Below are 13,370 nucleotides of genomic sequence, written 5' to 3'. Positions count from 1 at the left end.
AATAGCTAGTCAATTTTTTTTCCCTTTTCTAAATGACTTGTTGCAATGTCACATTTCTAATAAATTTTTAACGGATTTTTTTTGTTGTTGAAACTGCTTGACAATAAATAAAAATACCTCAGACACCTAAAAAAAGGATTCAAAGTGTGAGTTGGTTTGTAAAAAAAAGTAAGAAACTTGAAATCTCTCCTCATCAAAGTTATGACAACCTTTAAGATTTCAACTATAAAAGTAGGAAACATGCAAGATCTCTACATCTTCACAAAGTTGTCTTCTACCAATTTTTAATTTTAAAATTTCTTCGAAGTTCGAGAAGAAGCAAATATTCATTATGACGTCTCACGTGGTACACATTTCCATCCAATTAATTTTCCTATGACATTTCAAACACTTATTTTAATGTCTATATATAAATTTATGAAAAAGAATAACATTACAAGCAAAATTCATAACTAGTTATGTAACAATAATCATTCACGTGCAGGTAAACATGAGATTGATCTCTAAATCATTTATTTTCTCATTATCAATACTTGTGATGCTATCAAGCACAACTTACTCACAAATAAAGTCTCCTAATATTCAATCAGCAACATATTTGTCAGAAAAGTTTGAAGTGGGGCCCGGAGAAGTTGTGTCAAAATCAATGTTTGATATTGAGTTTCCAACGGGTCATATAGGAGTCAAGAGCTTTGACGTTGATATAGTTGATGAAAAAGGGAATTTTGTACCATTGCATGAAACTTACTTTCATCATTATTTTGCTATAAAATATATTATAAATAAAACTCACGATTTTAATGATCTTACCAAACCTTTTGGGGGTGCCATCTTCAAAAGAAACGACGGAACATGCAACGAAGTTATTCTTCCACATTATTGGGGTTTTGGAAGTGAATGACGGGGAACAAGTACAAAAATTCCCGATCCATTTGCAGTTGAACTAGGAAACCCTGCAAATATTCCAGAAGGGTGGGAAGAGAAATGGCTATTTAACATCATGGTCATTGATACACGGGGCACAGAAAATAGGAAAAGCTGCACTGAATGTAGGTGTGACCAATTTAATCTCCCACAAAATTTCTATAATGTGTCAACTGAAATTCATGGAAAACCATTGAGCCCCGAATATAAAGGAGGAATCTTTTGTTGCAAAGATAACTTTCAATGCAAATTAATAAAGGGATTTGAAGCACCAAGGAGAAAGCTTGCCTTAAGATACAAAGTAACATGGGTTGACTGGGACCAACACCAAATTCCACTTAGATTTTATATACTTGACTCCACTGATCGAATTAGAACAAATGGTTCCGAAACAATCCACGATTGTCTGGTAAATAAGTTATTTAAATTACATTTTTCAATTCATGATCAATTAATTATGTCATGATCAAGACGTAGCTTAAGTGATTGAGCTTGGACTCATAAAAAGGAGGCTCAAAGAAACTACAGTTACTAACATAGTATATTCGAACCTAATTAACATTTTCATCTAAAAATAAAAAGAGAATAAGTTTTAAAACCTTATGATATATAATAGTTATTTATTGCATTGCTCGTTGGATGAAAATGAGTTACAAAGATTTCTTAATTTGTTACAGGCAGAGTATACTATTCAAGAAAATAATAGTGGTGACCGTTTTCACGTTCAAAAATCTAGCATCCCCATGAGAAAAGGTGGTTATCTTATCTATGGCACTGCTCATATGCATACGGGTGTTGTTAATGCAACACTTTACGGACAGGTAGGGTTTAATATTAATTTGAACAAGTTTTATTAAACTTGATTGTTTTTGCTTAATTTATTTCTTTTACGATAATAAAGTTTCTTAATTCCACATATAGTCAAAATAATCTTGTCAGATCGTGCTTGCATAATCTATAATATTTTTTGTTTTGGATTAATTAATTAGGATGGAAGGACATTGTGTACATCAACACCAAGATATGGAACAGGAAAGGAAGCAGGGAATGAGGAAGGCTATCTTGTTGAAATGTCTGTATGTTATCCAACACCAGGTTCAATCAAGATTAATGATGGTGAAACTGTGACGGTAGAATCAAGATATAAAAATGAATTTATCACTGGAGCTATGGGACATATCTACATCTATTTGGCTGATCAACTGCCATACGAAACATAGACATCAAAATTTATGAATTTGCAATTGTTTGATGTAGAGTTTCTTTATTATTCATATTCTATTTAACAATCAATTAATTGATCTCAAGAGATTAAAGAGCTCCTATTTGAATTTTGATTGGAATAATTCATGGGTAGAATTTACTTATTTCACGTTAAAATTTTAGATTATCATAGACCACTCTCCGTATGATCTGGAAAGTTAAGGCAAAAAAAAAATTAACATTAATTGTTTCTTGTCAAGAAGAAAAAATATTGCATTCGACGATAATAAGGGTTCTAAATCAAGTTTTCTATTTAAATTCAATTAAAGGTTTTTGTAAAATGGTATTTTAAGAAAATTAAATATTTCAAATAAGACACTTATAATGAGATAAAGACAGTAATAATCAGAACATAATATGGTCACTGCAACTCGATTGATACAATAATAATTATGAGTCTGACAAGTAGTAAACAAGTTACCACTATGCCGCAAATAAAAAAATTTTAAAATCCTTAAATTTTCTCAACCATAAATGTCCGTAAAACATTATTCAAGAATTGTGTTTGATTGGGAAGAGAAAAGCTAATATAAATGAAATAGAACACACTGCTCAATAGATACAATGAATTCCTGCTCTATGGAGTCTTAAGCCATGCTTTTCTTTTGCACGATTTTAACTTATTTTGTTCATATAAATTCTAGACATTGTGGAGTGAAAACTTCATTTGTTAGACACACACAGATACACGCAACATTTAACTTTCGAGCTTAACATACAAGATTCCACCCGAAGAATTAATTATCTCTTCCGTTTCATAACTAGATCAAAGTCGCGGATAGGCCCTTGGCCCAGTCCAGAACAATAAGTATTTCGTTTATTTTCAAATTAAATATATGAATCATTCATAAAGTTAAGAAGCTTAAGATCTCCACGAAAACAAATATCCAAGAATGAAAAACTTAGTCTCTTAAATCTAATATCACGAGGAGGAAAAACTTAGTCTTTACAATTACACACAATAGAAATAAAAATCTAATATCGCGTTTCTTTTTTAAGGAAATCAAATATTTCCAATATATAATATATTTGATTCCAAAATATTAGTGTGTAATTATAAAAGATAAATTAAAATTCAACTTATGTAAACTGTAGAATAATATAGAATTCTCTTAAATCTTATTTGTAATAATAATTTATAAAAGGTTACGCCATAAAATATAGTGAGATATAAAATATTGAAATATTAAAAGGGACTTTATATTTATCCAATGGTTAATAAGTATAAAGTAACATTGATTTTACTCCATATGATTCACAACTTTTTTCCGTTGAAACCATTCGACAAAAACAAGATAACGCGGGAAAAAAATTTCTAACTAATTAATTGTTGAAAATTATTTTAGTTATGTTCAGTATCTTTGTTTAGATGTAATCGACAACTACTTGTTAAATTATACCCATAAATAGCTAGTCAATTTTTTTTCCCTTTTCTAAATGACTTGTTGCAATGTCACATTTCTAATAAATTTTTAACGGATTTTTTTTGTTGTTGAAACTGCTTGACAATAAATAAAAATACCTCAGACACCTAAAAAAAGGATTCAAAGTGTGAGTTGGTTTGTAAAAAAAAGTAAGAAACTTGAAATCTCTCCTCATCAAAGTTATGACAACCTTTAAGATATCAACTATAAAAGTAGGAAACATGCAAGATCTCTACATCTTCACAAAGTTGTCTTCTACCAATTTTTAATTTTAAAATTTCTTCGAAGTTCGAGAAGAAGCAAATATTCATTATGACGTCTCACGTGGTACACATTTCCATCCAATTAATTTTCCTATGACATTTCAAACACTTATTTTAATGTCTATATATAAATTTATGAAAAAGAATAACATTACAAGCAAAATTCATAACTAATTATGTAACAATAATCATTCACGTGCAGGTAAACATGAGATTGATCTCTAAATCATTTATTTTCTCATTATCAATACTTGTGATGCTATCAAGCACAACTTACTCACAAATAAAGTCTCCTAATATTCAATCAGCAACATATTTGTCAGAAAAGTTTGAAGTGGGGCCCGGAGAAGTTGTGTCAAAATCAATGTTTGATATTGAGTTTCCAACGGGTCATATAGGAGTCAAGAGCTTTGACGTTGATATAGTTGATGAAAAAGGGAATTTTGTACCATTGCATGAAACTTACTTTCATCATTATTTTGCTATAAAATATATTATAAATAAAACTCACGATTTTAATGATCTTACCAAACCTTTTGGGGGTGCCATCTTCAAAAGAAACGACGGAACATGCAACGAAGTTATTCTTCCACATTATTGGGGTTTTGGAAGTGAATCACGGGGAACAAGTACAAAAATTCCCGATCCATTTGCAGTTGCTAGGAAACCCTGCAAATATTCCAGAAGGGTGGGAAGAGAAATGGCTATTTAACATCATGGTCATTGATACACGGGGCACAGAAAATAGGAAAAGCTGCACTGAATGTAGGTGTGACCAATTTAATCTCCCACAAAATTTCTATAATGTGTCAACTGAAATTCATGGAAAACCATTGAGCCCCGAATATAAAGGAGGAATCTTTTGTTGCAAAGATAACTTTCAATGCAAATTAATAAAGGGATTTGAAGCACCAAGGAGAAAGCTTGCCTTAAGATACAAAGTAACATGGGTTGACTGGGACCAACACCAAATTCCACTTAGATTTTATATACTTGATTCCACTGATCGAATTAGAACAAATGGTTCCGAAACAATCCACGATTGTCTGGTAAATAAGTTATTTAAATTACATTTTTCAATTCATGATCAATTAATTATGTCATGATCAAGACGTAGCTTAAGTGATTGAGCTTGGACTCATAAAAAGGAGGCTCAAAGAAACTACAGTTACTAACATAGTATATTTGAACCTAATTAACATTTTCATCTAAAAATAAAAAGAGAATAAGTTTTAAAACCTTATGATATATAATAGTTATTTATTGCATTGCTCGTTGGATGAAAATGAGTTACAAAGATTTCTTAATTTGTTACAGGCAGAGTATACTATTCCAGAAAATAATAGTGGTGACCGTTTTCACGTTCAAAAATCTAGCATCCCCATGAGAAAAGGTGGTTATCTTATCTATGGCACTGCTCATATGCATACGGGTGTTGTTAATGCAACACTTTACGGACAGGTAGGGTTTAATATTAATTTGAACAAGTTTTATTAAACTTGATTGTTTTTGCTTAATTTATTTCTTTTACGATAATAAAGTTTCTTAATTTCACATATAGTCAAAATAATCTTGTCAGATCGTGCTTGCATAATCTATAATATTTTTTGTTTTGGATTAATTAATTAGGATGGAAGGACATTGTGTACATCAACACCAAGATATGGAACAGGAAAGGAAGCAGGGAATGAGGAAGGCTATCTTGTTGAAATGTCTGTATGTTATCCAACACCAGGTTCAATCAAGATTAATGATGGTGAAACTGTGACGGTAGAATCAAGATATAAAAATGAATTTATCACTGGAGCTATGGGACATATCTACATCTATTTGGCTGATCAACTGCCATACGAAACATAGACATCAAAATTTATTAATTTGCAATTGTTTGATGTAAAGTTTCTTTATTATTCATATTCTATTTAACAATCAATTAATTGATCTCAAGAGATTAAAGAGCTCCTATTTGAATTTTGATTGGAATAATTCTTGGGTAGAATTTACTTATTTCACGTTAAAATTTTAGATTATCATAGACCACTCTCCGTATGATCTGGAAAGTTAAGGCAAAAAAAAATTAACATTAATTGTTTCTTGTCAAGAAGAAAAAATACTGCATTCGATGATAATAAGGGTTCTAAATCAAGTTTTCTCCTTTAAATTCAATTAAAGGTTTTTGTAAAATGGTATTTTAAGAAAATTAAATATTTCAAATAAGACACTTATAATGAGATAAAGAGAGTAATAATCAGAATATAATATGGTCACTGCAACTCGATTGATACAATAATAATTATGAGTCTGACAAGTAGTAAACAAGTTACCAATATGCCGCAAATAAAAAAAAATTAAAATCCTTAAATTTTCTCAACCATTAATGTCCGTAAAACATTATTCAAGAATTGTGTTTGATTGGGAAGAGAAAAGCTAATATAAATGAAATAGAACACACTGCTCAATAGATAAAATGAATTCCTGCTCTATGGAGTCTTAAGCCATGCTTTTCTTTAGCACGATTTTAACTTATTTTGTTCATATAAATTCTAGACATTGTGGAGTGAAAACTTCATTCGTTAGACACACACAGATACACGCAACATTTAACTTTCGAGCTTAACATACAAGATTCCACCCGAAGAATTAATTATCTCTTCCGTTTCATAACTAGATCAAAGTCGCGGATAGGCCCTTGGCCCAGTCCAGAACAATAAGTATTTCGTTTATTTTCAAATTAAATATATGAATCATTCATAAAGTTAAGAAGCTTAAGATCTCCACGAAAACAAATATCCAAGAATGAAAAACTTAGTCTCTTAAATCTAATATCACGAGGAGGAAAAACTTAGTCTTTACAATTACACACAATAGAAATAAAAATCTAATATCGCGTTTCTTTTTTAAGGAAATCAAATATTTCCAATATATAATATATTTTATTCCAAAATATTAGTGTGTAATTATAAAAGATAAATTAAAATTCAACTTATGTAAACTGTAGAATAATTTAGAATTCTCTTAAATCTTATTTGTAATAATAATTTATAAAAGGTTACGCCATAAAATATAGTGAGATATAAAATATTGAAATATTAAAAGGGACTTTATATTTATCCAATGGTTAATTGTAACACCCAAACCCGTTATTTAATTAACTCTGCCTTTATAAAATCTTTTTCGAAAATACGCAGCGGAAAAATTGAAAATCTGATTTATAGAGCGCTGGTTTGAGTATCACAAACTTCATTCAAAGATAATACTAATACATTTATCTAGTAAAATATTCGAATGAACTAAAAACAAAACCTCGCATCGAACGATGCGTCATTAGTTATACAAAACGGATACTTTTCAAATGAAAGCTTAAGACCAACAGAGTATACTAAGAGGACTACATGCATATACATATAAAAACCCCTTTTTCCCGTGTCTCAATCAGAGCAGAGCTTCACCATTGCACTCGGACGAGGCTAACACACAACCTGTCAACCTGGACCCCCAAAGGTCCAGCAATTAACACAAAGCAGAGAGTTAGAAAACATAAACATAAATATAAGTGTGAGTAGTATACTACGCACTTCACACGCTATCATACATTTCTAACTCACGCACATACATCGTCAAATACGACTACCAATTAATCATTCATTTACAAACACACCAATCATATAGTTTCACGTCTTCTCGGACACTACCAAAGTGTTCATTTTATAGTCATGACGGACTCTACACTTGTTCATTTTATAGTCATGACGGACTCTGCTCATATACCAAGACATGGCAACAATCACAGTATTAAACAATTAGTAAATACCAAAGCTTAACACATACGGAAAACACATTACAATCCACTCAGATATTGTCACATAACAATTATCAAATACATGTGCATTTTACCCTAATGCATCTAATGCCAATTATCCAATGTCATGTCATCCCTAGACACGACTAATGCATGTGGTACCAATTGCCTTTTACCCCTCATGGATAAGTTAAACAGTTTTACATCTTGCCGGATTGTTCGGAACTTACCAAACCTTCATATCCCTCATGGATAAGTTAAACAGTTTTATATCCTGCTGGATAGCAGCTCTAGATCTTATGGATTCATCTAATCCGATCCTCGGCTTCCTTATGGACTCAAAAATCCATTTAAATCTATTGGAACCCAAGTTTCCAATTTCAACATATATATACATGAATGCATGTATGTTTGCACATATCATCAATATGATATTTCTAGCTCGAAGCTACTCATTATGAATGCGGAAACACAATTCCAACATCTAACACATTAGGATAACACAATATCCTATCACTCAAATCATAATTATTCACATGATAATTATCTGCATAACCATTTTTATACACATAAAGTTTCATTTACACTTATGTCATAAAACACACATCATTTCCTTAACATTGCAAATTAATGTTAAAACATCACATTGCTCACTTTAAGCTACAACTTATTGCATACACGTTTATCAATCATATAACGGTTAACAATAAGTATTAACAGTATCAACATGTATCAACAAACATGTAAGGATACCCTTAAACCATGTTACAAGTGCCTAATTGCACTTAAAACAATTATCAAAAAGCTGCTGTCACAGTGCTGTTCGCTAAGCGAATCCGTAGCGAACCCGTAGCGAACCCGTAGCGAACACGTAGCGAACACGTTCGCTGTAGCGAACAGGTAGCGAACTACATCAGAGGGTTACAGGTACATGGCGAACAGATAGCGAATCCGTAGCGAACTTATTCGCTAAGCGAATCCGTAGCGAACCCGTAGCGAACTTATTCGCTAAGCGAATCCGTAGCGAATCTGTAGCGAACTACACCAGAAATATCTGTTCTTGAGTTTTCTAAGGCGGTTTAACATTGAATCAACTCAAAAATTCATCTAGACATGTTATAAATTCTTATAAACAGCTAATTCAAGCATATATGGTATCAAGGAACATTAATCATCCCTTCTAAACATCCAAATACATCAAACAATCAAAATCATGCCAATTTCTTGCAAAATAAGCAAAGTTGCATAAACATGCAAATCATTGATCAAACATCTACATATTCCCATTTTCAACTCCCCAAAGTTGTTTACCTCATCTACCATGAGTTCACTACACATGTTAGGATCAAAAGAATCCATTTTCCATTAAGGAAATCACCCACAAAACCCACAAGAAAATAGAGTGGAAAGAGTTTGGGAATGGAGGAATCGACATCCTCCCCTCTTTCGAATCACTCACGAATATGGAATCTAACTCTCGTACCTTAGCTCGACGAATCCACAAGCTTGCTCTTCTCTTTCTCTCCCACGAGCTCCTCTCTTCCTCATGAGCTCCTTGCCCTAGCTAAGCTCTTGAACTTCTCATGGATTGTAACTTATGAGACTATTCACCCAAACTTATGCTACTTATAGAGCTCCCATTGTTCTCATGGATCCAAGCCCACTTGGCTTAGGCCCAATGCCTATCCCACGCCCAAAGGCCCAAACAACATAACTTCTCGCTCATTAACTTACGTTCTCGCTAAATGATTATTTGCCGCTTAATAATTTAATTATAAATCACGCCCTCGCGTAATAAAATAATTAAATAACGAATACTAAATTTTGGGTCGTTACATTAATAAGTATAAAGTAACATTGATTTTACTCCTTATGATTCACAACTTTTTTTCGTTGAAACCATTCGACAAAAACAAGATAACGCGGGACAAAAATTTCTAACTAATTAATTGTTGAAAATTATTTTAGTTATGTTCAGTATCTTTGTTTAGATGTAATCGACAACTACTTGTTAAATTATACCCATAAATAGCTAGTCAATTTTTTTTCCCTTTTCTAAATGACTTGTTGCAATGTCACATTTCTAATAAATTTTTAACGGATTTTTTTTGTTGTTGAAACTGCATGACAATAAATAAAAATACCTCAGACACCTAAAAAAAGGATTCAAAGTGTGAGTTGGTTTGTAAAAAAAAGTAAGAAACTTGAAATCTCTCCTCATCAAAGTTATGACAACCTTTAAGATTTCAACTATAAAAGTAGGAAACATGCAAGATCTCTACATCTTCACAAAGTTGTCTTCTACCAATTTTTAATTTTAAAATTTCTTCGAAGTTCGAGAAGAAGCAAATATTCATTATGACGTCTCACGTGGTACACATTTCCATCCAATTAATTTTCCTATGACATTTCAAACACTTATTTTAATGTCTATATATAAATTTATGAAAAAGACTAACATTACAAGCAAAATTCATAACTAATTATGTAACAATAATCATTCACGTGCAGGTAAACATGAGATTGATCTCTAAATTATTTATTTTCTCATTATCAATACTTGTGATGCTATCAAGCACAACTTACTCACAAATAAAGTCTCCTAATATTCAATCAGCAACATATTTGTCAGAAAAGTTTGAAGTGGGGCCCGGAGAAGTTGTGTCAAAATCAATGTTTGATATTGAGTTTCCAACGGGTCATATAGGAGTCAAGAGCTTTGACGTTGATATAGTTGATGAACAAGGGAATTCTGTACCATTGCATGAAACTTACTTTCATCATTATTTTGCTATAAAATATATTATAAATAAAACTCACGATTTTAATGATCTTACCAAACCTTTTGGGGGTGCCATCTTCAAAAGAAACGACGGAACATGCAACGAAGTTATTCTTCCACATTATTGGGGTTTTGGAAGTGAATCACGGGGAACAAGTACAAAAATTCCCGATCCATTTGCAGTTGAACTAGGAAACCCTGCAAATATTCCAGAAGGGTGGGAAGAGAAATGGCTATTTAACATCATGGTCATTGATACACGGGGCACAGAAAATAGGAAAAGCTGCACTGAATGTAGGTGTGACCAATTTAATCTCCCACAAAATTTCTATAATGTGTCAACTGAAATTCATGGAAAACCATTGAGCCCCGAATATAAAGGAGGAATCTTTTGTTGCAAAGATAACTTTCAATGCAAATTAATAAAGGGATTTGAAGCACCAAGGAGAAAGCTTGCCTTAAGATACAAAGTAACATGGGTTGACTGGGACCAACACCAAATTCCACTTAGATTTTATATACTTGACTCCACTGATCGAATTAGAACAAATGGTTCCGAAACAATCCACGATTGTCTGGTAAATAAGTTATTTAAATTACATTTTTCAATTCATGATCAATTAATTATGTCATGATCAAGACGTAGCTTAAGTGATTGAGCTTGGACTCATAAAAAGGAGGCTCAAAGAAACTACAATTACTAACATAGTATATTCGAACCTAATTAACATTTTCATCTAAAAATAAAAAGAGAATAAGTTTTAAAACCTTATGATATATAATAGTTATTTATTGCATTGCTCGTTGGATGAAAATGAGTTACAAAGATTTCTTAATTTGTTACAGGCAGAGTATACTATTCCAGAAAATAATAGAGGTGACCGTTTTCACGTTCAAAAATCTAGCATCCCCATGAAAAAAGGTGGTTATCTTATCTATGGCACTGCTCATATGCATACGGGTGTTGTTAATGCAACACTTTACGGACAGGTAGGGTTTAATATTAATTTGAACAAGTTTTATTAAACTTGATTGTTTTTGCTTAATTTATTTCTTTTACGATAATAAAGTTTCTTAATTCCACATATAGTCAAAATAATCTTGTCAGATCGTGCTTGCATAATCTATAATATTTTTTGTTTTGGATTAATTAATTAGGATGGAAGGACATTGTGTACATCAACACCAAGATATGGAACAGGAAAGGAAGCAGGGAATGAGGAAGGCTATCTTGTTGAAATGTCTGTATGTTATCCAACACCAGGTTCAATCAAGATTAATGATGGTGAAACTGTGACGGTAGAATCAAGATATAAAAATGAATTTATCACTGGAGCTATGGGACATATCTACATCTATTTGGCTGATCAACTGCCATACGAAACATAGACATCAAAATTTATTAATTTGCAATTGTTTGATGTAAAGTTTCTTTATTATTCATATTCTATTTAACAATCAATTAATTGATCTCAAGAGATTAAAGAGCTCCTATTTGAATTTTGATTGGAATAATTCATGGGTAGAATTTACTTATTTCACGTTAAAATTTTAGATTATCATAGACCACTCTCCGTATGATTTGGAAAGTTAAGGCAAAAAAAAAATTAACATTAATTGTTTCTTGTCAAGAAGAAAAAATACTGCATTCGACGATAATAAGGGTTCTAAATCAAGTTTTCTCCTTTAAATTCAATTAAAGGTTTTTGTAAAATGGTATTTTAAGAAAATTAAATATTTCAAATAAGACACTTATAATGAGATAAAGAGAGTAACAATCAGAATATAATATGGTCACTGCAACTCGATTGATACAATAATAATTATGAGTCTGACAAGTAGTAAACAAGTTACCACTATGCCGCAAATAAAAAAAAATTAAAATCCTTAAATTTTCTCAACCATAAATGTGCGTAAAACATTATTCAAGAATTGTGTTTGATTGGGAAGAGAAAAGCTAATATAAATGAAATAGAACACACTGCTCAATAGATACAATGAATTCCTGCTCTATGGAATCTTAAGCCATGCTTTTCTTTAGCACGATTTTAACTTATTTTGTTCATATAAATTCTAGACATTGTGGAGTGAAAACTTCATTCGTTAGACACACACAGATACACGCAACATTTAACTTTCGAGCTTAACATACAAGATTCCACCCGAAGAATTAATTATCTCTTCCGTTTCATAACTAGATCAAAGTCGCGGATAGGCCCTTGGCCCAGTCCAGAACAATAAGTATTTCGTTTATTTTCAAATTAAATATATGAATCATTCATAAAGTTAAGAAGCTTAAGATCTCCACGAAAACAAATATCCAAGAATGAAAAACTTAGTCTCTTAAATCTAATATCACGAGGAGGAAAAACTTAATCTTTACAATTACACACAATAGAAATAAAAATCTAATATCGCGTTTCTTTATTAAGGAAATCAAATATTTCCAATATATAATATATTTTATTCCAAAATATTAGTGTGTAATTATAAAAGATAAATTAAAATTCAACTTATGTAAACTGTAGAATAATTTAGAATTCTCTTAAATCTTATTTGTAATAATAATTTATAAAAGGTTACGCCATAAAATATAGTGAGATATAAAATATTGAAATATTAAAAGGGACTTTATATTTATCCAATGGTTAATAAGTATAAAGTAACATTGATTTTACTCCTTATGATTCACAACTTTTTTCCGTTGAAACCATTCGACAAAAACAAGATAACGCGGGACAAAAATTTCTAACTAATTAATTGTTGAAAATTATTTTAGTTATGTTCAGTATCTTTGTTTAGATGTAATCGACAACTACTTGTTAAATTATACCCATAAATAGCTAGTCAATTTTTTTTCCCTTTTCTAAATGACTTGTTGCAATGTCACATTTCTAATAAATTTTTAACGGATT

The 13,370-nt window shown here is 31.2% G+C and overlaps 1 protein-coding gene and 2 pseudogenes across 1 annotated transcript; all 3 read left to right on the top strand.

Moving 5' to 3' along the window:
- The first annotated feature begins 490 nt into the window (after nucleotides 1-490).
- Nucleotides 491-2,264, top strand: LOC123902215 (annotated as a pseudogene).
- Nucleotides 2,265-4,082: 1,818 nt separating this feature from the next.
- LOC123902214 lies at nucleotides 4,083-5,734 on the top strand (annotated as a pseudogene).
- A 4,456-nt stretch (nucleotides 5,735-10,190) lies between these two features.
- LOC123902213 lies at nucleotides 10,191-11,844 on the top strand. The gene is made up of 3 exons (XM_045951885.1): nucleotides 10,191-11,033; nucleotides 11,302-11,445; nucleotides 11,614-11,844. The coding sequence occupies exons 1-3, from the start codon at nucleotides 10,191-10,193 to the stop codon at nucleotides 11,842-11,844; spliced, it is 1,218 nt and encodes a 405-aa protein (XP_045807841.1).
- Nucleotides 11,845-13,370: the final 1,526 nt, after the last annotated feature.

This window comes from Trifolium pratense, linkage group LG1 (assembly GCF_020283565.1).
Source record: "Trifolium pratense cultivar HEN17-A07 linkage group LG1, ARS_RC_1.1, whole genome shotgun sequence".
Classification (NCBI taxonomy): domain Eukaryota; kingdom Viridiplantae; phylum Streptophyta; class Magnoliopsida; order Fabales; family Fabaceae; genus Trifolium; species Trifolium pratense.
The sequence above is the reverse complement of the archived record's forward strand: the minus strand, read 5'-3'. Positions and strand labels throughout refer to the sequence as shown.